The 27,118-nt window shown below is 38.0% G+C and overlaps 2 protein-coding genes across 2 annotated transcripts; one reads left to right on the top strand and one right to left on the bottom strand.

The window, feature by feature from the left end:
* The first annotated feature begins 1,828 nt into the window (after positions 1-1,828).
* Positions 1,829-2,837, top strand: LOC104678148 (olfactory receptor 51G2). The gene has a single exon (XM_010383367.2). It carries the CDS (start codon positions 1,852-1,854, stop codon positions 2,794-2,796), a length of 945 nt encoding a protein of 314 aa, XP_010381669.2. The 5' UTR covers positions 1,829-1,851; the 3' UTR covers positions 2,797-2,837.
* A 14,020-nt stretch (positions 2,838-16,857) lies between these two features.
* Positions 16,858-17,745, bottom strand: LOC104678140 (olfactory receptor 51A7). The gene has a single exon (XM_010383358.2). The coding sequence runs from the start codon at positions 17,743-17,745 to the stop codon at positions 16,858-16,860; it is 888 nt and encodes a 295-aa protein (XP_010381660.2).
* Positions 17,746-27,118: the final 9,373 nt, after the last annotated feature.

Below are 27,118 nucleotides of genomic sequence, written 5' to 3'. Positions count from 1 at the left end.
TTATTCAGCTAAAGAATCAGCAATGCTTTTAAAGGTCTGTTAAGCTAGCTGTGCTACTTGACACTGAATTATTATCTATGTGGCAAGAAAGAGTAATCATTGTGTATATCCTGAAGTCTAGAGAAAAATCAAATATTCGTTCAAATCCTATTTTTGTCTTTACTATTTGTCTGATCTTAGAAACATAAATAATTTTCTCTAAGCTTCTGTTTTCTTATCTACAGCATAATGTTATCAATAGAATATTCATAGGGTTTTTAAGGAGATAAAAGCTGCACCAAGTTACTATTGGTTAGCTAAATAAAAAATAACTTATTCATGCAAAAAAAAGTGCTTAGCATCTGCTATGTACTGGGGCATGTTCTAAATACTGGATTGACAGAGGCAAAGAAAGAAAAGCCCCTACCCTCTTTGAGCTCATATTCTAGTGATGTTAATTGAGAGTGGGAAGATCCCTGCTCTGGAAGTCAGGAGGCCTAAATTGGCATATGACCTCTGCCCAGTGACAAGACTCTCCTGAGCCTTCATTTCTTCCTCTGTAGAAGACTGGGCCTTTCCAGCATCACTGCCCTGTGTTCAGCGGGCTTTCCTGGACATGACCTTGTGGTTGGGGATGTGGCCGTGGTTGACAGTGCTTTAGCCTCTTTTGCCACTTAGGTCCACAGCAGTTGGATTCCTGGACTTCTGGGGAATTCTGGTTACTGACTGAGAGGAGGATCAAGGCTTTGATGTCCTACTGTAGCAGTCAGAAATAGCTTCACAGGTCATCATTCACATACTCTCCACCTCTCTCTGGAATTCTGTAAGCTGAACAGTATTTATGAGCTACTTGGACAAGGCTAAGCTTCTATGTCAGGAAGACCAGAGGAGAAGGTGAGTGAAGGGTTGGTCTGTGTCTAGAATTAGGGCTTGTATGGGCCTGGAGAAGTTAATCAAAAACAAAAAAGAGAAAGAAAGTAAAAAACTAAAACTACAGCAAAGAAAGCACAGTAAGATAAGGGAGAAGAAAACAAGGTGAAATGAAAGTTGGAATATTAGTGAGAGGTCTGGTAGAAAAAAGGCATGTGAGGAATTTATTTTTATTTTTTTTATTTTTTTCAGAAAAGATCTACTTGTAAGAGGCAGGCAAAGTTAAATATGGTCAAAAGGAATAATGAGGAAACTCTCACTTCTTAGTCTGAAGGAGCAGAGAGCAAGGACTATAACTCAAGGAACATGCTGCTATAAGAGAAAAGTCCCCAACAACAGCTGTGGTCTTCAGTGGCACAACACAGCCACTGCCAACCCATAGTGCTGGCAGAGGAAGCCTGAAATCTCCCTCCTCCCACACTTTTTTTTTTTTTTTTTTTTTTGTATTTTTAGTAGAGATGGGATTTCACTGTGTTAGCCAGGATGGTCTCGATCTCCTGACCTCATGATCCACCCACCTCGGCCTCCCAAAGTGCTGGGATTACAGCTGTGAGCCACTGCGCCCGGCCCCTGGGTGCATCCCATTGGGTGAGACTAGTAAAAACTCCAGTGGCTAAGAAGACCTGGTTGATACAGAAGTCAGAAAAGAGCAAAAGTGTGGAACAACTCATTTAGAATCTCCAACTCACCCAGTTTGGCTCATCACTTCACAATTCCATGTCTTTGTTTCTTGTTGAAACTATGAGACTAATTTCCTCAAAAAGATATTAAGAGGAAGCCAAGGACCAGAAAGAAATAGCCACTAGAAGGAGCTGCACAGTTCTAGGTATATTTGATTCTAATATTTTTTCTTTAATTTCTACCAGGTGCAATCACTAGTACTGCCTCAATTTACTTCAGGATTTTGGGAGGCACCCACCTTCCCCCTTGTCTCCTCACACAATGACCCTGGGATCCCTGGGAAATGGCAGCAGCAACGTTTCTGCTACCTTCTTGCTGAGTGGCATTCCTGGGTTGGAGCACGTGCACATCTGGATCTCCATCCCGCTGTGCTTCATGTACCTGGTTTCCATCCTGGGCAACTGCACAATTCTTTTCATCATTAAAACAGAGTGCTCACTCCATGAACCTATGTATCTCTTCCTGTCCATGCTGGCTCTGATTGACCTGGGTCTGTCCCTTTGCACTCTCCCTACAGTCCTCGGCATCTTTTGGGTTGGGGCACGAGAAATTAGCCACGATGCCTGCTTTGCTCAGCTCTTTTTCATTCACTGTTTATCCTTCCTCGAGTCCTCTGTGCTACTGTCTATGGCCTTTGACCGCTTTGTGGCTATCTGCTGCCCCTTGCACTATGCTTCCATTCTCACCAAGACAGTCATTGGCAGGATTGGCCTGATCTCTCTGGGTCGTAGTGTAGCACTTATTTTTCCATTGCCTTTTATGCTCAAAAGATTCACCTATTGTGGCTCCCCAGTTCTCTCACATTCTTATTGTCTCCACCAAGAAGTGATGAAATTGGCCTGTGCCAGCATGAAGGCCAACAGCATCTATGGCATGTTTGTCATCGTCTCTACAGTGGGTATAGACTCACTGCTCATCCTCTTCTCTTACGCTCTGATCCTGCACACCGTGCTGTCCATCGCCTCCAGGGCTGAGAGACTCAAGGCTCTTAACACCTGTGTTTCCCACATCTGTGCTGTGCTGCTCTTCTACACTCCCATGATTGGCCTCTCTGTCATCCATCGCTTTGGAAAGCAGGCACCCACCCTGATCCAGGTGGTCATGGGTTTCACGTATCTTCTCTTTCCTCCTGTGATGAATCCCATTGTCTACAGTGTGAAGACTAAACAGATCCGGGATCGAGTGACCCATGCCTTTTGTTACTAACTGTGTCTAGTGTTAGAGCCACTATCTCCTGAAACATGCCCTTGTTTACCTATCCTTTATAATTTCTAACATGCATGAAATAAAAGAGACATTTACTTACTCAACAAATACGTATAGGGATGAGTCACAGTCCTTACAGAACTCTCACTCTGTTGTGGCAAGGGCGAGGGGGGATAAAATGTAATATGATATGGTAAATTTTATTTTCTAAAAATAGCCACAAGAATAATTCTAATCCCACATTCTCTTCCAGGAACTTGCTACTCCTCATAAAGAGATAGGGTCTATTTATTCTCCCCTTGTAACTGGATAGAATTTGTAAATGCCTCATGAATTGAATATTGTGGAAATAGCCCATGTATCTCCTCTCTCTCTCTCTCTCTTCCACCTCAATTCCTCTACTATTTCTGTCTGTTTCACTCAACGCTTATTTTTGAAACCCAGCCCCTATACTAAGAGGAAGCCCAGACAATGTGGAGAAAGCCCACGTAAGGTGTTCCATCCAATAGGCTCAACCAAGGTCTCACTCAGCTAAGGCTGAGAACTTAGCGGAGTCAGTGTTAACCACCAGTGGGTGGAGAATCCTCAGATTATTCCATTCCGCAACCTTCCAGCCTCTCCAACTGGCATCTGGTAAAGCAATCAATTGTTCTCTGACTCAGCCAAAATTGCAGATTTGTAAACAAAATAAATATTTTTAAGACGCTAAATTTTGGGAAGATTCATTACACAATCACATGTCAATTGTATTCTTCAAAGTTAAAAGAAGTCGGTTTGGGAGTCATCTTCCCCTAGCTGGGGGAAGGGAGCATCAAAAAAGTTGTCCCTGAGTTGACACAGTAATAGCCTTAAGGGAAATGTAGACATTAGGCAGTCAAAAACTGTAAGAGGAAGGAGACAAAAATATGCTCCGGTCCAAAGGAACAGCATGTGCAAACCTGAAGCAGAAGCGAGAGACGAAAATGTATTCTGAGAATTATCCGAAGTGGTGTTTTTGTTGCCATTTTTTTTCTCTAGAATGTCGGGAAGGTTTAAGAAAAATGAGGTGAAGTGGAAACAGATTGGGGTACTGACTGTATCACAAAGATTATAAGCCAAGGAACCAAGGATAGTTTGTTATGCCCTTTTATATGTTGTATTGTTATGGTACCCCCAAGACATTCTAGATACAAGTTATATTTTGAGCAATACATGTCAATATAGTATTTGCAGTTTTGGCTTGGAGGTAACTGTGAGGAAAGCAAGCTTGAATATGATATTGCCAAGGGGAGCTTTGAACACCTAGAGAGAAGCATGAGAATGTCATGTTCCTGCATGGTTTTAGTGCAGGATCAAGAAAAGGTGTGGCTGAATACAATGTCTTCTACTATGAAGTGTATGTGGAGCCACTTCTCACCTGAGGCTGTTCTCTTCCAAGGCAATCTAGTACCCCAGACATTTAACATTGGATATGCCTGTCCCTGCTCCCAACACCAGTGTCCCATCCTGTTTGGCATGAGAACACTGTTTCTGCAATGATATCATCAACCCTAAAATAATCAAAAGGATCAGAACCCAGTTTAAAAGAGCTTGTTTAGCCACAAAGTTGAGAATGACCATTTGAGTAACACAGAACCCAAAGGAATGGGGTCATTGATCCAAAGCTGAAAAGTTAAGGATTTCCTTATGCACGTGGAAAGCAAACAAATTTAAGAGGACTACAACATTCTCCATACTAAGGCTGACTTTTGAGTTATAGCAATTTGAATAGTTACAGCTTTTTTTCTTTTCCAGTTTGAAAGAGTATATTTAACATTCCAGGGTAGACAGTGTGATAGTCCTGAGGTTTTCATCTAAGAGAAGTTAACATGTAAGTTAATCTATATTGAAGATCAACAATGGAGTGGGAAAAGGTCTTCTCTAGCATCCTATAGTTACTTACAACATTTTAAAAAACAAAGTAATTAAATAAAAGGAAAACTCTAGCATCCTATAGTTTTTTACAATATTTTAAAAAACAATGTAATTAAAGAAAAGTATTCTATTATTATTATTATTATTATTATTATTATTATTATTATTATACTTTAAGTTCTAGGGTACATGTGCATAATGTGCAGGTTTGTTACATATGTATACTTGTGCCATGTTGGTGTGCTGCACCGATCAACTCGTCAGCACCCATCAATTCATCATTTATATCAAGTATAACTCCCAATGCAATCCCTCCCCCCTCCCCCATCCCCATGATAGGCCCTGGTGTGTGATATTCCCCTTCTCCAGTCCAGGTGATCTCATTGTTCAGTTCCCACCTATGAGTGAGAACATGCGGTGTTTGGTTTTCTGTTCTTGTGATAGTTTGCTAAGAATGATGGTTTCCAGCTGCATCCATGTCCCTACAAAGGATGCAAACTCATCCTTTTTTATGGCTGCATAGTATTCCATGGTGTATATATGTCACATTTTCTTAATCCAGTCTGTTACAGGTGGACATTTGGGTTGATTCCAAGTCTTTGCTATTGTGAATAGTGCCGCAATAAACATACGTGTGCATGTGTCTTTATAACAGCATGATTTATAATCCTTTGGGTATATACCCAGTAGTGGGATGGCTGGGTCATATGGTACATCTAGTTCTAGATCCTTGAGGAATTGCCATACTGTTTTCCATAATGGTTGAACTAGTTTACAATCCCACCAACAGGGTAATAGTGTTCCTATTTCTCCACATCCTCTCCAACACCTGTAGTTTCCTGACTTTTTCAGGATTGCCATTCTAACAGGTGTGAGATGGTATCTCATTGTGGTTTTGATTTGCATTTCTCTGATGGTGAGTGATGATGAGCATTTTTTCATGTGTCTGTTGGCTGTATGAATGTCTTCTTTTGAGAAATGTCTGTTCATATCCTTTGCCCACTTTTTGATGGGGTTGTTTGTTTTTTTCTTGTATATTTGTTTGAGTTCTTTGTAGGTTCTGGATATCAGCCCTTTGTCAGATGAGTAGATTGCAAAAATTTTCTCCCATTCTGTAGGTTGCCTGTTAAATCTGATGGTAGCTTCTTTTGCTGTGCAGAAGCTCTTTACGTTAATGAGATCCCATTTCTCAATTTTGGCTTTTGTTGCCATTGCTTTTGGTGTTTTAGACATGAAGTCCTTGCCCACGCCTATGTCCTGAATGGTATTCTCTAGGTTTTCTTCTAGGGTTTTTATGGTATTAGGTCTAACATTTAAGTCTCTAATCCATCTTGAATTAATTTTCGTATAAGGAGTGAGGAAAGGATCCAGTTTCAGCTTTCTACTTATGGCTAGCCAATTTTCCCAGCACCATTTATTAAATAGGGAATCCTTTCCCCATTTCTTGTTTCTCTCAGGTTTGTCAAAGATCAGATGGCTGTAGATGTGTGGTATTATTTCTGAGGACTCCGTTCTGTTCCATTGGTCTATATCTCTGTTTTGGTACCAGTACCATGCTGTTTTGGTTACTGTAGCCTTGTAGTATAGTTTGAAGTCAGGTAGCGTGATGCCTCCAGCTTTGTTCTTTTGACTTAGGATTGTCTTGGAAATGCGGGCTCTTTTTTGGTTCCATATGAACTATAAAGCAGTTTTTTCCAATTCTGCGAAGAAACTCATTGGTAGCTTCATGGAGATGGCATTGAATCTATAAATAACCTTGGGCAGTATGGCCATTTTCATGATATTGATTCTTCCTATCCATGAGCATGGGATGTTCTTCCATTTGTTTGTGTCCTCTTTGATTTCACTGAGCAGTGGTTTGTAGTTCTCTTTGAAAAGGTCCTTTATATCCCTTGTAAGTTGGATTCCTAGGTATTTTATTCTCTTTGAAGCAATTGTGAATGGAAGTTCATTCATGATTTGGCTCTCTGTTTGTCTGTTACTGGTGTATAAGAATGCTTGTGATTGTTGCACATTAATTTTGTATCCTGAGACTTTGCTGAAGTTGCTTATCAGTTTAAGGAGATTTTGGACTGAGACAATGGGGTTTTCTGAATATACAATCATGTCATCTGTAACCAGGGACAATTTGACTTCTTCTTTTCCTAACTGAATAGCCTTGATTTCTTTCTCTTGCCTGATTGCCCTAGCCAGAACTTCCAACACTATGCTGAATAGGAGTGGTGAGAGAGGGCATCCCTGTCTTGTGCCAGTTTTCAAAGGGAATTTTTCCAGTTTTTGCCCATTCAGTATGATATTAGCTGTGGGTTTGTCATAAATAGGTCTTATTATTTTGAGGTACGTTCCATCAATACCGAATTTATTGAGCATTTTTAGCATGAAGGGTTGTTGAATTTTGACAAAAGCCTTTTCTGCATCTATTGAGATAATCATGTGGTTCTTGTCTTTGGTTCTGTTTATATGCTGGATTACATTTATTGATTTGCGAATGTTGAACCAGCCTTGCATCCCAGGGATGAAGCCCACTTGATCATGGTGGATAAGCTTTTTGATGTGCTGCCGAATCTGGTTTGCCAGTATTTTATTGAGGATTTTTGCATCGATGTTCATCAGAGATATTGGTCTAAAATTCTCTTTGTTTGTTGTGTCTCTGCCAGGCTTTGGTGTCAGGATGATGTTGGCCTCATAAAATGAGTTAGGGAGGATTCCTTCTTTTTCTATTGATTGGAATAGTTTCAGAAGGAATGGTACCAGCTCCTCCTTGTACCTCTGGTAGAATTCAGCTGTGAATCCATCTGGTCCTGGACTTTTTTTGGTGGGTAGGCTATTAATTGTTGCCTCAATTTCAGAGCCTGCTATTGGTCTATTCAGGGATTCAACTTCTTCCTGGTTTAGTCTTGGAAGAGTGTAAGTGTCCAGGAAATTATCCATTTCTTCTAGATTTTCTAGTTGATTTGCGTAAAGGTGTTTATAGTATTCTCTGATGGTTGTTTGTATTTCTGTGGGGTCGGTGGTGATATCCCCTTTATCATTTTTTATTGCGTCTATTTGATCCCTCTCTCTTTTCTTCTTTATTAGTCTTGCTAGCGGTCTGTCAATTTTGTTGATCTTTTCAAAAAACCAACTCCTGGATTCATTGATTTTTTGGAAGGTTTTTTGTGTCTCTATCTCCTTCAGTTCTGCTCTGATCTTAGTTATTTCTTGCCTTCTGCTAGCTTTTGAATGTGTTTGCTCTTGCCTCTCTAGTTCTTTTAATTGTGATGTTAGAGTGTCAATTTTAGATCTTTCCTGCTTTCTCTTGTGGGCATTTAGTGCTATAAATTTCCCTCTACACACTGCTTTAAATGTGTCCCGGAGATTCTGGTATGTTGTATCTTTGTTCTCATTGGTTTCAAAGAACATCTTTATTTCTGCCTTCATTTTGTTATGTACCCAGTAGTCATTCAGGAGCAGGTTGTTCAGTTTCCATGTAGTTGAGCGGTTTTGATTGAGTTTCTTAGTCCTGAGTTCTAGTTTGATTGCACTGTGGTCTGAGAGACAGTTTGTTATAATTTCTGTTCTTTTACATTTGCTGAGGAGTGCTTTACTTCCAATTATGTGGTCAATTTTGGAATAAGTGCGATGTGGTGCTGAGAAGAATGTATATTCTGTTGATTTGGGGTGGAGAGGTCTATAGATGTCTATTAGGTCCGCTTGGTGCAGAGATGAGTTCAATTCCTGGATATCCTTGTTAACTTTCTGTCTCGTTGATCTGTCTAATGTTGACAGTGGAGTGTTGAAGTCTCCCATTAATGTTGTATGAGAGTCTAAGTCTCTTTGTAAGTCTCTAAGGACTTGCTTTATGAATCTGGGTGCTCCTGTATTGGGTGCATGTATATTTAGGATACTTAGCTCTTCCTGTTGAATTGATCCCTTTACCATTATGTAATGGCCTTCTTTGTCTCTTTTGATCTTTGATGGTTTAAAGTGTGTTTTATCAGAGACTAGTTTTGGAAGCCCTGCTTTTTTTTGTTCTCCATTTGCTTGGTAGATCTTCCTCTATCGCTTTATTTTGAGTCTATTTATGTCTCTGCATGTGAGATGGGTCTCCTGAATACAGCACACTGATGGGTCTTGAGTTTTATCCAGTTTGCCAGACTGTGTCTTTTAATTGGAGCATTTAGTCCTTTTACATTTAAGGTTAATGTTGTTATGTGTGAACTTGATCCTGCCATTATGATATTAACTGGTTATTTTGCTCATTAGTTGATGCAGTTTCTTCCTAGCCTCGATGGTCTTTACATTCTGGCATGTTTTTGCAATGGCTGGTACCGGTTGTTCCTTTCCATGTTTAGGGCTTCCTTCAGGGTCTCTTGTAAGGCAGGCCTGGTGGTGACAAAATCTCTAAGCATTTGCTTATCTGTAAAGGATTTTATTTCTCCTTCACTTATGAAACTTAGTTTGGCTGGATATGAAATTCTGGGTTTAAAATTCTTTTCTTTGAGAATGTTGAATATTGGCCCCCACTCTGTTCTGGCTTGTAGAGTTTCTGCCGAGAGATCTGCTGTTAGTCTGATGGGCTTCCCTTTGTGGGTAACCCGACCTTTCTCTCTGGCTGCCCTTAAGATCTTTTTCTTCATTTCAACTTTGGTGAATCTGGCAATTATGTGTCTTGGAGTTGCTCTTCTCAAGGAGTATCTTTGTGGCGTTCTCTGTATTTCCTGATTTTGAATGTTGGCCTGCCCTACTAGATTGGGGAAGTTCTCCTGGATGATATCCTGAAGAGTGTTTTCCAACTTGGTTCCATTTTCCCCCTCACTTTCAGGCACCCCAATCAGACATAGATTTGGTCTTTTTACATAATCCCATACTTCTTGCAGGCTTTGTTCATTTCTTTTTCTTCTTTTTCCTTTTGGTTTCTCTTCTCACTTCGTTTCATTCATTTGATCCTCAATCGCTGATACTCTTTCTTCCAGTTGATCAAGTCGGTTACTGAAGCTTGTGGATTTGTCACGTATTTCTCGTGTCATGGTTTTCATCTCTGTCATTTTGTTTATGACCTTCTCTGCATTAATTATTCTAGCTGTCAATTATTCGACTCTTTTTTCAAGATTTTTAGTTTCTTTGCGCTGGGTACGTAATTCCTCCTTTAGCTCTGAGAAGTTTGATGGACTGAAGCCTTCTTCTCTCATCTCATCAATGTCATTCTCTGACCAGCTTCGATCCGTTGATGGTGATGAGCTGCGCTCCTTTGCAGGGGGAGATGCACTCTTATTTTTTGAATTTCCAGCTTTTCTGCCCTGCTTTTTCCCCATCGTTGTGGTTTTATCTGTCTCTGGTCTTTGATGATGGTGACATACTGATGGGGTTTTGGTATAGGTGTCCTTCCTGTTTGATAGTTTTCCTTCTAACAGTCAGGACCCTCACCTGCAGGTTTGTTGGAGATTGCCTGAGGTCCACTCCAGACCCTATTTGCCTGGGTATCAGCAGCAGAGGTTGCAGAAGATAGAATTTTGCTGAACAGCGAGTGTACCTGTCTGATTCTTACTTTGGAAGCTTCCTCTCAGGCGTGTACTCCACCCTGTGAGGTGTGGGATGTAAGACTGCCCCTCGTGGGGGATGTCTCCCAGTTAGGCTACTCAGGGGTCAGGGACCCGCTTGAGCAGGCAGTCTGTCCGTTCTCAGATCTCAACCTCCATGTGGGGAGATCCACTGCTCTCTTCAAAGCTGTCAGACACAGTCATTTGCATCTGCAAAGGTTTCTGCTGCTTTTTTTGTTGTTGTTGTTTAGCTGTGCCCTGTCCCCAGAGGTGGAGTCTACAGAGACAGGCAGGTTTCCTTGAGCTGCTGTGAGCTCCACCCAGTTCGAGCTTCCCAGCGGTTTTGTTTACCTACTTAAGCCTCAGCAATGGGGGGCGCCCCTCCCCCAGCCTCGCTGCTGCCTTGTGGTTGGATCGCAGACTGCTGTGCTAGCAATGAGGGAGGCTCCGTGGGCATGGGACCCTCCCGGCCAGGTGTGGGATACAATCTCCTGGTGTGCCCGTTTGCTCAAAGCGCAGTATTGGGGTGGGAGTCACCCGATTTTCCAGGTGTTGTGTGTCTCAGTTCCCCTGGCTAGGAAAAGGGATTCCCTTCCCCCTTGCACTTCCCAGGTGAGGCGATGCCTCGCCCTGCTTCAGTTCTCACTGGTGGGGCTGCAGCAGCTGACCAGCACCAATTGTCTGGCACTCCCTAGTGAGATGACCCCAGTACCTCAGTTGAAAATGCAGAAATCACTGGTCTTCTGTGTTGCTCACACTGGGAGTTGGAGACTGGAGCTGTTCCTATTCGGCCATCTTGCTCCGACCCCCAAGAAAAGTATTCTTTTACAATAAGAGAAACAAAGGTTACAGCTGCCTAGGTTATAGCTGCCTGTTATGTAACTCAGATCCCATAATCACGTTCTTCTAAGGCTCAATATTCCAACATCATTCATTGTGAATTTCTCATTTTTACAATGTGTAATTGTGAATTGTGGGTATTAACATGCAGAAGGCCTATGATTAGCTGTACACACCAAATTGAATACAATATGTCTGTGAGTGTCGTGAGTGGTGTATGTCTTTTATGTTTGTGTATACGGAAAACTTCAGAAGAAAAAATGAAACCGCTGAAAATTTTGAGGCATGTTTACAGCTTCACAGTTGGATTCTCTCTGTGATGTGTACTTGTAATTTCAGTCCCCATAAAGGAGTTGTGTTCTCTTATGTCTGATGATAAATTAAAAAGTATTCTGATATAGCAGCAAGTAGGGGGTCAGGTATGGAAAGTTCTACTTCCTCTCTGTGTGACTTAGACAAATTATTCTATTTATCTGAGATCAATTTTCTTTTAAAAAGAACTAAAAATATCTACCCCACAAGGCTGTCTATGCAATTTAGATATATCATATATGTAAAACTTTGTAAGATAATTCTTAGCATGTTCTTTTATTCACAATAAACTTTAGTTACTTTAATTCCTAACATAAAACATAAACATAATAACACAGACAAAAAAACACAATGAAGAATGTGTGGTAAATAAATGAGGGATCCCAGAAACCAGCCTGAGGGGAAGGAGGGCCATAGGTGGCTTTCTAGAGGGGTTTAAGCCTTAGTTAAGGCTTAAAGTGCTTATAAGCAGGAGTTAGGTGGGTAAAAAAAAGTTGTTGAGTATTCTCCTCTCTCTAAGCATATATTATAGGAATATAGTCAGCAAAAGGAGAACAAAACCTGTTCTCTTGACTTACATTTTGGTGGTAGAGACAGACAACAGCACAGTAAATGATTAACTATATCATACACTGCTAAGTACTCTGAAAGAAACATAGTGGGATAATGGGTTGAGAGCGATTGAATGGGTGAGCAGAGAAGGCCTCTATAAAGCGGGGTTTTTCTGAACAAAATTTGAACAATATGATGGAATTAGATATATGAAAAATAAAAATTGAGGGAAGAACATTGCAGAATTTCAGAACAAGTATAGCAGTCCTGAGGTAGAAATGAACCTGAGTGTTCTAGGAATAGCAAGAGGACCAGCGTGACTGGAGCGAAGTAAGCTGGAAGCTACATTAATTGGTGAATTGAAGATGGTTGAGAGAGAGGGGTGCTAGACAAGGCTGATATTTATGCATTTATTCATTATTCAGCACTCACTGATAAATTTCTGTAACAATTAATAGGAATAAATTGATGAACAGGACACATTTCCCACCCTCAAGGATTTCCATAGTGGGGGTGTCTGGCACATTTTGCAACTTCAGATGATCTACTAACTGATTCTTGAAAGTCAGTCAGAAGGTATCCAGGTGAAATTAAGGAAAAATAGCATCCTAAGCAAAGCAAACATTCTTAGAAAAAGCTGAGAGATAACAAAGTCCATTATTTGCTGAAATCATTATGTGTCATTTCTTGATGACAAAGACCATTATAGATAATTCTTGTCAAGAATATTCAAGTGGTAAACTGAGAGAAGGAGGGGGTCTTAAAGTGCAGTCAGTAATACACAGAGATCAGAATTTCCAGTGACTGTAGCTTTCATATTTATTCAACCAATATCTATTGAGTACCTCCGGCATTTAGCAGAGAAGACAGCTAAGTTTCAGCAGACACTACAGTTTTTACTTTAGGCCTGGCATGATTATAGCAGGAGGAAAGGAACTGCCTGAAGGCGTGATTATATGTTCCAATTGGATATGATTGACATATTATAATTTTAGGACTCTGTCCTCAGGGAAAGCTCAGGATTTTGAGCTCAGGAAATGAGATTTTTTAAATTCTGTGACGGTCACTCATGCATTTACAAATTGATCAATAGATATTTATTGGGCCCTTCTTTGTCTGAATATGCGCTAAGTACTACAGGCACAGAAAAACTAAGATGTGCAGACATATGTATCCTATGGAGTTTACAATTTGGCAGAGATGTAGGCAATCTTTAAACAATTAAAGGCTCTTATTTATTTTAAATTATGGTGTAGATATCAGTGTATAAGAAAGGGAATAAAATTAAGGTATAAATTTGTTGTACTTGGAGCCAAAAGGTGTCAGCAAAGTTGAATACAGTACATCTAGCTATGTCCTGCTAAATAAACAAATGGATAAAGAGAAATAAATGGATAAATGGATATTTTAAAAAACATGTTAGATGAGTAGATTGCAAAAATTTTCTCCCATTATGGTAGGCAGAGTGCACCCTCTCCTAATGATTTCAACATTATAACCTCTGAAACTTGTAAATATATTACTTTACATGGAAAATGATATTATGTAGACTGATTAACATTCAAAACCTTAGCATAGGTAGAATATCCAAGATTATCCAGGGGAACCCAATCTAATTATATGAATCCTTGAAAGTAGAGACTCATTACTGACCATGGTCAGAGAGAGATGAGACTACAGAATATAGTCACAGGAAGATGCAATGTTCCTGGCTTTGAAGATGGAGGGGATCTATGAGGCAAGAATTGTGGGTTACCTCTAGAAGTCAGAAAATGCACGAAAACAGATTTTCCTCTGTGTCTCCAGAAAGGAATGTAGGCTTACTAACACCTTGATTTTAGCCCAATGAAACCCATCTCAGAACTCCAGCTTACAGAATTATAAAACAATATATTTGTATTGTTTTAAGGGACTAAGTTTTTAATAATTTGTTTTGCAGAAATAGAAAATGAATGCAGTATTTCTGACCAAAAAAATACACCAAAAGCAGAGGTTTGGATATAAGTAACACAATGTCTTTGTGTTACTCTGTTGAAGTGTAAGACAGAGAATGTTGACAAAGAATGCAGTAGAGAAAAGCAGGTACTGAATGATGGAAAAGGCCTTGTGCATATATAGGATCTTGCCGTTATCTTGTAAGTTGCTGCACAGCTACTGAAGTATTTTAACTGTGGTTAAATTTATATTTTAGAAAGATCTTTCAAATAGCTATGACTGGAGAATCCAGGGGAAGTTTTAAATGTGAACTAAAATACCAGCAGTGGAAAATCATGGGTAAAGAGGCATATTAGAGAGACTTTAGCAAGGGAGGACCTTCACAGTTTGATAACCAAACTTTGTTTAAAATATGTATCTATTTCCATGGATCATTGTCTAAGGGGGCCAAGGCTACTTTCCTAGTCATGAAAGATAAGCAGCATCCCAGTTTCCTTTTTCAAATACTCTGTAGTTGCCTGTTTTTGAATATTCAGTCATCAAAGCCAAATCCTCAAGACAAAATTCAAACCCATCATTCAAGCCCCCAGTTCCTTTGAAAAGCTTTTCTCTTCTGTTTACAGCACTCTTACCTCAGAACCCCAGAGAGATTGCCATGTCAATCTTAATTGTTTGCCCCCTTCAAATTGTGTTTTCAATTGTATACTCAATCTTTTGATTTTTCCATCAAATATTTCCTCTGTACATGAGAAAAAAAATGTTTAAAATATAAATTTTAGTGAAAAACATTGTGGTACCAAATGCCGTGTCCTGAGGGAATCTATTTTAAAAAACATGTTAGATGAGTAGATTGCAAAAATTTTCTCCCATTCTGTAGGTTTCCTGTTCACTCTGATGGTAGTTTCTTTTGCTGTGCAGAAGCTCTTTAGTTTAATTAGATCCCATTTGTCAATTTTGGCTTTTGTTGCCATTGCTTTTGGTGTTTTAGACATGAAGTCCTTGCCCATGCCTATTTCCTGAATAGTACTACCTAGATTTTCTTCTAGGGTTTTTGTGGTATTAGGTCTAACATTTAAGTCTCTAATACATCTTGAATTAATTTTCACATAAGGAGTAAGGAAAGGATCCAGTTTCAGCTTTCTACTTATGGCTAGCCAGTTTTTCCAGCACCATTTTTTAAATACTCAAACAAATTTACAAGAAAAAAACAAACAACCCCATCAAAAAGTGGGCAAAGGATATGAACAGACATTTCTCAAAAGAAGACATTCATACAGCCAACAGACACATGAAAAAATGCTCGTCATCACTGGCCATCAGAGAAATGTAAATCAAAACCACAATGAGATACCATCTCACACCAGTTAGAATGGCAATCATTAAAAAGTCAGGAAACAACAGGTGCTAGAGAGGATGTGGAGAAATAGGAACACTTTTACACTGTTGGTAGGACTGTAAACTAGTTCAACCATTGTGGAACAGTATGGTGATTCCTCAAGGATCTAGAACTAGAAATACCATATGACCCAGCCATCCCATTACTGGGTATATACCCAAAGGATTATAAATCATGCTGCTTTAAAGACACATACACACGTATGTTTATTGTGGCACTATTCACAATAGCAAAGACTTGGAATCAACCCAAATGTCCATCAGTGACAGACTGGATTAAGAAAATGTGGCACATATGCACCATGGAATACTATGCAGCCATAAAAAAGGATGAGTTTGTGTCCTCCGTAAGGACATGGATGCAGCTGGAAACCATCATTCTCAGCAAACTATCACAAGAACAGAAAACCAAACACCGCATGTTCTCACTCATAGGTGGGAATTGAACAATGAGATCACTTGGACTCGGGAAGGGGAACATCACACACTGGGGCCTATTACCGGGAGGGGGAGGGAGGAGGGATGGTATTGGGAGTTATACTTGATGTAAATGACAAGTTGATGGGTGCTGACGAGTTGATGGGTGCAGCACACCAACATGGCACAAGTATACATATGTAACAAACCTGCACGTTGTGCACATGTACCCTAGAACTTAAAGTATAATAAAAAAAAAACATGTTAGAGGGGCTGATTTTTTTTAAGGTTCAGGGAAAGACTAAATCACAGAAAAAATCTAAACAGCAAAATCATAGGGGGTTTTAAATTATCTTTTAGTCACTTAGTTAAATTTGTGAATTTTCCATAAATTACATGTTGGTTTTATAACAGAAAAATAACCACAGCAGATAAATGATCTTGTTCTCTCCCTGCGTATTCTGAGTCATCACTTCATGGCAGGATTATTGTGCTTTCTCCTGTTAATCTTCCTTCCTCATTTCTCCCAAAATCAATCCATCTTGCTCATGCTTATACAGGCATACTCTTCTTAAAATGAAATTTATCATGTAGCAACTAAATTGGCATTCCACCACCTCCTGAATTTAAACTTCTCAAAGCTTTTCTTAGGTGCTCCAAAAATCTGGTTCACTTATTTTATCCAAGACTATCACTTGCTCTCTGTTAAATTACACTTTCTATTGTAATCAGTTCAGCATCCTTCATAGTTGCTATGTGCTCTGCTATTTTACCTTTCCTTGATAGTATGAGATTAGACTTTGTATATCATTTGTATTTTTAATAGATACTAATTGAATGATATTCTTAGTCTGCCCCAATTTTATTCATTCTTTACGGGCTGACTCAAATCCAGATGCTCCATCACATAAGTGTTTTGCTTCAACTTCTCTTAAAATGTTAATTAAACCTCTATATCTTATATATCTCTTGATTATTTTTTCTATCCTATGCAGTTATATTCTCAACTTTATTTTAAATTCTGCACTACATAGCTTTTCACTTCCATCATCCAGTCCTTCATTAGTGACTTCTGTGCCATTAAACACATAGCAAATGACAGTAAATGCCTACTGGTTGATAATTTATTACCTAATTGTTCAAGTTCTTATCTCCCACATGCATTAAGCAACTTCCCCAAGATCTTCTCCCGGATTTGTCAAGTCTTTACACAGTACACAATGGGATTCATAAGGGACGGCACCAACAAGAACATATCTGCAATAAGGATCACAACAAGAAGGCTTTTGTGTTTGGCAAAGCGATGCATGGCAGCCAGGGTGATGATGGGCACATAGAAGGCGAGCACAGCATAGATGTGGAAGACACAGGTATTTAGGGCTTTAAGCCTCTCTGCCAAAGATGCAATGCTGAGTATAGTCTTCAAGATCAGCACATAAGACAAAACAATCAATGCCAAGTCCAGCATAGTACAGAGAGCAACGAAAAAGCCATAGATGACATTGTTCTTGTTGTCAGAGCAGGCCAGCTTCCTGGTATCCTGATGAAGACAGTATGAGTGAGACAGAAGATTCTTTTGACAATATTTTAGTCTCCTTAGAGTGAAGGGAAATGGAAGCACTAAGAGAATGCTCCTAGTGGCTAAAATAAGTCCCATTTTAGCAACCCTGTTGCTAGTGAGGATAGAACTGTATCTTAAGGGATTGTAAATGGCAAGAAAGCGGTCCAAAGGCATAATTAGAAGTACTGAGGATTCCATGAGAGTGAATCCATGAATGAAGAATTCTTGAGCAAAGCAGGCATCAGGTGAAATTCCCATGACATTGAACAAGAAGATCCTCAACATGGTAGGAAGAGAGGAGAGGGACAGGCCCGTGTCAGAGACAGCCAACATGGTAAGGAAATAATACATGGGCTCATGAAGCAAGGGCTCTGTCTTTATGATAAAGAGAATGGTGCAGTTGCCCATGATGGCAACCAGGTACATGAGGCAAATGGGGATGGAGAACCAAATGTGGGCATGTTCCAGTCCTGGGATCCCAATCAGAAGGAAAAGATTGACTTTGAAGTCATTGAGAACAGACATAATAAGGGAGATATGAGCTTGTTAGCCAGATCTGAAACCATATAAATGAAAAACAGTCATGCTTTTGGTTAAAACTCTGTTTTGTGGGGACAAGGGGTTCATTCATATACTATATTCAAAAGCATATTTGGCTGCTAATCAACTGCACTCTTCAAAATTTACCAGAAGTCCTTAAACAAGTTCATATTCTCCAGCATGGCAAATTCACTTCTAACAACTTGTCCTAAGTTGGTGAATTTTTAGAATTTTTTTTTTTTTTTTTTTTTTTTTTTTTTGAGATGGAGTTTTGCTGTTCTTGCCCAGGCTGGAGTGCAATGGTGCTATCTCAGTTCGCCACAACCTCCGCCTCCCGGGTTCAAGCAATTCGCCTGCCTCAGCCTCCTGAGTAGCTGGGATTACAGGTGTGCACTGCCATGCCTGGCTAATTTTTGTATTCTTAGTGGAGATGGGTTTTCACCATGTTGGCCAGGCTGGTCTTGAACTTCTGACCTCAAGTGATCCACCCTCCTTGGCTCCCAAAGTGCTGAGATTATAGGTGTGAGCCACCGCACCTGGCCCTACTTTTTAAGATTTTTAACCAAACATATAAAACACATCAAAGTGGAGCTGCTTTGAATCAGTAAAAAAGATGCTTAGAATCTTTTCCACTCCTTTTTCCATATAGCCTTCAGCAGTACCCCTGTTGGCTTTAAAATAAAATCTCTGAGGTTTATTTATAAAGTTTGAAAGAAATAGTCTAAGAAAATAATCAGGGATCACTGCAAATATTTGGAAAACATCAAATGCTATAAAGTACATTTATAGACAATTTACCTCTTATACTTATGAGGTAGGTACTTACGCACATTTTATACATGTTATATCAAGTGTTATATAAAAATAAACAATGATTTCTGTTCAAACACATTTGCCCCTTAATTTGATTATGTTTTTTAACTTATTTGGGCCTTATTTTAAATCTGTAAAATGAATACAATCTTGATAGGTTTTGATATTTATAGATATTTATGAAGTTCCAAACAGAGATCTAGGTTCATAAACCACAAACAAGTATCTGCAAATATTAGCATTGATTACACAGTAGCTTCCAATAGAACATGTTGGCAAAATGGAGCAGTGAATAAATACTTTGGAGTTATGTATTCTTATTTCTTCATGTACATATTCATGTATTAAATGTGACACTTCCTACCTTAAACACTTACGGTTCACACTTCAGGTTATCATTTTATTTCAAGAAACAATTTGAAGATGTACAGTAGTATTGTGTGCACATTAATCTTATCCATCTTGATTGGATTATTTTATCTCATATCTCTGTATTTAATTAGTCATAGAAATTAGTCAAATAAATGCACATTTAATTAGTCAAATAAATGCTAAATGAAAAAAATCCAAATCACCCAATTTCTGCTTGAAATGAAGCATTAAAAATTTGCCTACATAATAAACTGAACCTGATTTTATTTTAGAGTCTCTTTTAAAAAGCATACAAGTTTACTCTCAGAAGTAAAATATGCAGTCTTGCAACTTATCATCAAGTGTTTGACCTTCAAGATAAACAGGTCAAAATTGGTAAAACTATCAGAGAAACACAAATCTCTAAGAAAATCATCATAAATTCCCCCTATATTTAATAAGCTTTCTAAGTAAATGCATAGATAAAAATTATGAAATTAATAATTTTATTCAAAAATAGCAAAAATACAAAAGATGAAGGTAGAGTCAATGGAAGGCTAGAAAGAAGAAGACACGCTATCCTCACTCCAGAATTTTTTAAACTTCAATTTGCAGGAGAAAAAAAGTCATCAACCTTCAGTGGAAAACATGGGGGACACTGGAAATTGATTGAGCTCCTTTATATGGGAAGTTTAACTGTGAATTCATATTGTATTTTGTGATTTTTTAGAGGATATTAGAAAAAGTATGTAGTAAATAACAAGCAACCTTGGGCCAATATATTTTACTTTTGCTAGGTACTATCTACTAAGAGTCATTTTGACAACTTGTGAATAGATCTGCATCTTCTATATGGAAAAAGGCCTTGAACAGTTTGAGCATGACATATTAATCTCCCACCATGGTAGTGGACCTAATGCAAAACCCAGGGTAAGTATATTGTGGAGATAGTAGCAAATTGTGAGATGTCATTAAAAGCATTCTCCTGTTATTTGTTGGACTGTGTTTTCTTAGCAAATTCAATTCTGATACCTCCTCAGTAGTTATAAGATAAGTTCTCACCTCTAAAAGCACTTAACTCTTTTTCCTTTTTATTATCATCTTTTTCTGAGGGATATTGACTTTAGTCTTTCAGGGAATGCATCTCTAGAGCATTTTTTATCATGGAAGATTATGCTGTGTTTTATAACATACTACTTTCATGTAACCCTACCCTACCCAACTCCATTACTACCATGCACATTGACTACTCAATGTTAAAAGGTATAAAAAGATTTTATTTATCCCCATGTATCTGTCATCAACATGAGATGTGGAATATAAAAGGCTCTCAGCAAATATGTAAAGAATGAATGTTAATGGAAGAAACACAAAATATGTAGAATCATTTCTTAGCACTCTCTCCCTTTTTCCTCTGGCAACAACTAAGGAATATTGATATCCACTCCTTTCACTCATATTTTGAGTGGTAAACTCATCCTTAAACAGAGCATACATTTGGATGTGGATGAACTTCAGAAGAGATAGCTCAACAAGGCTGTTTATTCAGAAGTACTGACATCATAGGTGGTATCTGAAACCAAAGAGTAAATGAAATCATACAGTAAAAATGTACATAATACAAAATTTAAAACTCATAGGACTCTGAGGAACAGTAAGATTGTTGAGAGGATCTTGCAAAGGAATATTCAGAGAGGTGGAATATATAGAGATGGAATATACAGAGAGGTGGAATATACAGAGAGGTGGAATATAGTAGATGCCAAAAGAAGAGACAGTTTCAAGGCAGTCCTCAGGTAAAATATTTCCCAGACCACTTAGAATTGCTATTCTTTAAGGTAAAAATCAGTTCTCAAGCTAATGCACAAACATCTTGGTATAAATCTCTGTGTGGCAATTTACCCCGTGTGAATCTGGGAAAGCTCCTTAAGTAGATGTTTGCTCTTCTGTGAAATGTTGAAACAATGGTACCTACCTCAGAGTTATGTTAGACTGTCTGATAGTCTCTAACACAATGAAGATAATCAGTAAATACCAGAGAGGAATAACTACTTCGACAAAATTTCCCTAGCCATTTTCTTTCCAGATATCAAGTCCTAGATTGCAAACGAGTAATCTGTATTTTTTTAATTGACAATAAGCCTTGCTTTTATTTGTCATATTATTAAGTAAATAAGTCCCTACTGATAATAGGGTGTTAGAAAAACACCCCGATATTTAACCTTCCTATTTAACCCTCAGACCGTAATATATTCACTCTTCACGTATGCACACACACTGAATCTACTTACTCTTCCTCCCCATAGACATGTATTAAGATATAAGCAGTTTAACAAACCTTAGATTTAGGTTTCCAAAAGGATTTATAGCTCCTTAAACTCACCAGAACCAATGCTCAATAAGTTCCTGAAGGATAAAAGCAAGAATTCTCCACTTTCACCTCCACTTTATCTAGAGGTACCTACTTCTCTTTTCCTGAGGTGACTAGACCCTTGAGAGTAATCAAACTTACATAGAAAGTGTTAGGCCTGGTGCTGGTACACTAACTTTGTATTCATTGTACCTTAACAGGAACTAGAGGCAAATTGTAAGGCAAACTACAGGGAGACTACTCATCTGAAAGGTAAACAGTTGAAGTTGAAGAAACTTGATACACGGATTTTGTAGAGGTTGGAAAATATACTTAAAATAACATGTTATCTATAATCAAAACACTTTAGGAAGAAATGGTAACATATAAATATCAAATATCTATAAAAGCACTTTACAAACTGTAAAATGGTTTACCAATCATTCCACCTATTTGTATGATCCATTTTTGACAAAAGATTAACATTGAAATAGATACAGCCTGTCATACTCTGTTAGATTTCTAAATCAGTGTCTCAAAATTACATGTTCCCACATTATATATTGCATTCATTAGAATCGTCTGAGGGGTATCCTGAGTTTTATTCACATATTTCTATTTTATATGTCAGTTCCATCGTGGTTTAAATTAAACAATAGTTATTTAATTTAAGGCTATGAAACAATAATGTGAAGACAATTTAAGTAAAAACTGTATAAAATAAGGATATAGACAGACATAACTGTTTAAGTATTTCTTAAAGCATATTTTTAAGTTAAAAAAAACTTTGGTTAAAATAATGGAAAGTCTTACAACAATAATAAAATAATTTTAATTAATACAATTTAATAGAATAATAATATAAAAGATATAATATGGCTCAAATACAAAAGACATATATCTGTGAGGAAGAAATGAATACAAATTTAAAGCAATGAGCAGAGATAAGCCTACTCATTGCTACTTCCCATGTCTGGAGAAGATAATCAACTCCCAAGAGATAAATGAGATTAAATAGTCTCCATGTTAGGTTGAGTTATCTGAAGCAAATTGACTTGTTAAATGTCATTGGGCTATTCTAGCACATGTATTTGATACCCAGCTTATTATCTTGGGACTTAATATTTTATTATAAGTTGCTAATTGGAAGAAAATATGTGTAAAAGGCACAAGAATTCTTGAAATTCGGCCGGGCGCGGTGGCTCAAGCCTGTAATCCCAGCACTTTGGGAGGCCGAGACGGGAGGATCACGAGGTCAGGAGATCGAGACCATCCTGGCTAACACGGTGAAATCCCGTCTCTACTGAAAAAATACAAAAAAAAAAAAAACTAGCTGGGCGATGTGGCGGGCGCCTGTAGTCCCAGTTACTCGGGAGACTGAGGCAGGAGAATGGCGTAAACCCAGGAGGCGGAACTTGCAGTGAGCTGAGATCCGGCCACCGCACTCCAGCCTGGGCGACAGAGCGAGACTCCATCTCAAAAAAAAAAAAAATAAATAAAAAATAAAAAATAAATAAATAAATAAAGAATTCTTGAAATTCAATAATAAGAAAACAACACAACTAAAAAGTGTGTCAAACAATAGCAAAAACATGAAACCAACCCAGGTGCCAACAGAAGGTTGGATAAAGAAAATGTGATACATGTACACCACAGAATACTACACAGCCATAAAAAAGAACAAAACCATGTCCTCTGGAGCAACATGGGTGCATCTGGAAGCCATTATCCTAAGCAAATTAACACAGCCAACAAAAAAACAAATACTGTGTTCTCACTTATAAGTGGGAGCTAAATACTAGGTACGTATGGACATAAAGATGAGAATGATAGACACTGGGGAATATAAGGAGGGAGGGAACAGTGGGACAAGGATTGGAAAACTACCTATTGTGTGCTATGGTCATCTGGGTGACAGATTCATCGGTACTCCAAACCTCGGCATCACACAATATACCTTTGTAACAAACCTGTACATCTACCCTTTGATTGCAAAATAAAAGTTGAAAAGAAAAAAGTGTGTCAAAGATATTAACAGAAACCTCAATGGAGAGATAGATAGATGGCAAAATAAACATACAAAAGAATGTTGCAAATCATATATCAGGGAAATGCAAATAAAAATAATAATAAAATACCACTACACACCTATCAGAATGACCAAACTTGAGAATGTTGACAACACCAAATTCTGGTGAGGATGTGGAGCAACAAGAACTCTAATTCATCAATCACAGGAATGGAAAATGTCACTGTCATTTTTAGAAGACAATTTTGCAGTTTCTTTATACAAATTCTTACATACAATTCAGAAAATTTGCTCCTTAATATTCACCCAAAGGAGCTGAAAATGTATTTCTAGAGAAAACTCTAGACATAGACTTTTATAGCAGCTTTATTCACACTGGCCAAAACTTGGAAGCATCCAAAATATCCTTCAGCAGATGAATGAATAAATAAACTTTGCTACATCTAGGCAATGAGATAGCATTAATTGCTAAAAAGAAATTAGCTATCAACCCATGAATAGACATCCAGGAAATTTAAGTGAATATTACTAATTGAAAGAAATTAATCTGAAAAGTCTACATATCATATGATTTCAAGTACATGTAATTCTGGAATAATGAAGACATCAAAAACTTCAGTGGTTTTCAGAAGTTTAGAATGAGAGTGGAGTACAATTGGTAGAGCACAGAAGATTTTGAGGACAGTGAAACTACTCTGTATGAAACTATAACAAGTGGATACGCAGCATTATAAATTTTTCCAAACCTACAAGATGTACAACACCAAGAAATAAAAGATAGATATATAAATATATATGTTTATTCATCAGAGTCACATGACTTTTTGGAAACAAAAATATAATTTGTTGACAACATAAAATACAAAATAATAGTGCAATTTTTAATATTAATATTACTACTACTAACAATAATAGAAGGTTGTCCAGGCAGAATAAAATATTCACTAATGGAAACTCAAAATTTCAGAGAATAAAGAAAATATAAACAAATAGGACCACAAAACTAATAATAGTAATGTCATATAAATGTTAAGTACATGTAGAGTTTAAAAGGCATGCCAACAATTACACAAAGGGCAAAAGGAGATAAATGTATCTCAAATATCCTACATTTCTAACATTGTCACATGTGTGTGTACTGTTGGTGCCTTGCCCAGATGTCCCTCACTAGAGTGACTCATCAATGCCACAGATGCTGTGAATGTTGGCTGATAATGGCTCAGAACGGTTTCTATCCTATCCCATGAGAATTACCCTGAGCTTACTGGGAGCTGCCTTACTTAGAAAGTTATGTCCCACAGCTTGGGGGAACCAGCAGCAAATGGCTTACTGAATCTGAGATGCAAAAGGCTGTCCTCTTGCCTCAAAATTAGACAAATTCTGTGGTCCAACCTATGTTTTAGAGTTCCTCATGAGACCAGATTGACATTCTCAAAGCAAAAACATTTCATTGCTTATCTCTCATCTACTGTCCTATTGCACTTTCCTTACTCCTGTTATTTTGAGAGCATCCTTTTATTAGATCATTTTCACAAAAATCTCCATCACAGATTCTGTTTCCAAATAACCCAACCTAAGCCAGTTGGTGCCATAAAAGATTCTAGAAAACAGATTGCCAAGAAGAAATTCTGGAGGTGAATTCATCGCTGTATGCACCACAATAAGAACCACATCACTAGTTACAGATGAAATGTTGATGGTCCCTGACATGCTGTAGCAACTTATTGTTAAAATTTTCATCTGAAGTGAACTGTAATAATACCCAGAGGAAAGATAACTCACAAGATTTCTTTATAAATAGAGCATTCTCTGTAAAGTGGATTCTCTTACTGGCTACTTTTGTGTGTGTAAAGAAAAGCGTCATGGAGGACTACTATGGACTCCAATCTTGACCAAGTAGAAACACCAATTTAAAGTTCTGTGTAAGGTGCAGTGTTTTAACCAGGGAAGATTAACCTGGATTCAATTGTCAAGTATGTGGTATTTGATGTGGCAAATATATTCTCTTCCATCTTCTATAATAAATCTATAATTTGAAAATGCTTATTTTCTTTGGATATTTTGCATAACATTTTCTTGACCGCTATATAAACGACAATACATTAATCAGGTAGATGAGCATGAAAAGTAAGTATATTGGCATTCTTGTCAAAACACAGTGCTCCTTAGGTGGGAAAGGCTAGAGATAAACACCCATACAAAAAATGTAGGAATCTTAAACATTAGAGAAGTTTTTAGGGATCTCGTGGTATAGGAAAAATTGGGATAGCATCTCTGAATTAATGGACAAACTAATGCTTTTTTAAAAATGTTTTACCACCAAGAAGAAAGTACCACATGTAGTGACCTCCTGAAACCCTGGAGGCAGCATATGCTACACTTTGAGTGCTAATTCTACCACATAACAGAAAGACGTATGCCCATGCTAAGACACAAGTAAGACCATCAAGCACAACTGAAAGAGCACAAAGAGGTGATGCAAAAGCCACTGATGTTAGTGCACTACTATTGCAATGTGGTGCACTTTCCCTAAGCTTACACCTGTAGCTACATGGATGATCCCTTATGACCAGCTGGTGGGGCATGAAGGCCAAGTTAGTTCATAAATGAGTAAAGTTGGCATGCCAAAAATGAACTGTAGATGTGTTAGTGATCCATTATGGAGTGACCTTGAAAGATACTGCTTAGGAGAAAAGTATCCAGTGGACAAATCAACTGATGGACCTACTCATCCTCTTTGTATAAAAAGAGGTGGCTCTATGTAAGAATATGCAAAAATTCAACTTATTGTTAATGATGGGTAACTTGGCTAATTGGTCAGGCTGTTGGAAGGAGAAAGATTGGAATACGAGTGACAAAGAGGGAGAGGGACAAAGTGGCATGTGGATGGTTCTAGAAGTTAGAACAAAGTTTGAAGATCTTTATATAACAGATCAATGTTCGTCATAGTCTATACATAATGGAAAAGAACCTAAACTATAAAGAACACTGAGTGGACCTGACAATTTATATTAGCTAGCTTCTGATATAAGCAACGTCAGTGGTGGCATTAGGGGCTCCTATTTGAAGTAGCTATAGTGGCAGGATGAAAACTGCATAAACGTAAAGCATAGTTTCCCACTCAACAAGGCTGATATAACTTCTCTTTCTACTAAACATAAACCTGGCAATGATAGAAAACAATGTTAACTGCCCAATGTAGCATCACTCCTTGAGTAGAAAATGGCCACTTAATGGAAGATTATTCTACCCTATAAAAGGCAGCAAATGAACTTGATAGAAATTGACACATATGATGGGTGTAGATTTGTTTTATTTTCTTGAAGGGTCATAGACAAACCTAGTATCTCAGGGCTTACATAGGGTTTGATCCACCAGCATAGGACATTATGTTATATTACTTTATGAAAAGAGACACATTTTAGAATACTTGCCACAGTAGGCACAAAACCATGTTTGTATCATGGGCTCAAAAGCTGGCACAAAAATAGAACAGGTATAGTTGAGTCTCCACCTTAGAGATGATATTAGTGAGGATGAGACAGCATACCCCAGATGCATCATGTACAACACACCAACAATCATTATATATAGCCCTGAGTGTAATAATTAGAATAAATGTACTTGGGAACAAAAGAGCTGAAATTAAGAGCAGTCCCACTTATCTTCATTTCTGGTGACCTACTTGGGAAATTTTCATTTCCCATTTCTGCAATTTAGGTTCTGTTGAGCTGAAGATCCTCATTTTCAGAGTGGGAGACAAATTGTGAGGATCTTTTAATTAATTTAAAAATAAAATAAATAAAATTTATGTT

The sequence above is a fragment of the Rhinopithecus roxellana genome, chromosome 15 (assembly GCF_007565055.1).
Source record: "Rhinopithecus roxellana isolate Shanxi Qingling chromosome 15, ASM756505v1, whole genome shotgun sequence".
Taxonomy (NCBI): Eukaryota; Metazoa; Chordata; class Mammalia; order Primates; family Cercopithecidae; genus Rhinopithecus; species Rhinopithecus roxellana.
Note: the sequence above shows the minus strand (reverse complement) of the source record. Positions and strands in the feature narration are given on the sequence as shown.

What these genes read in the sequence shown, in the direction of transcription:
- LOC104678140 (XM_010383358.2), bottom strand. Translation starts at nt 17,745, where the DNA reads ATGTCTGTTCTCAATGACTTCAAAGTCAATCTTTTCCTTCTGATTGGG.
- LOC104678148 (XM_010383367.2), top strand. Translation starts at nt 1,852, where the DNA reads ATGACCCTGGGATCCCTGGGAAATGGCAGCAGCAACGTTTCTGCTACC.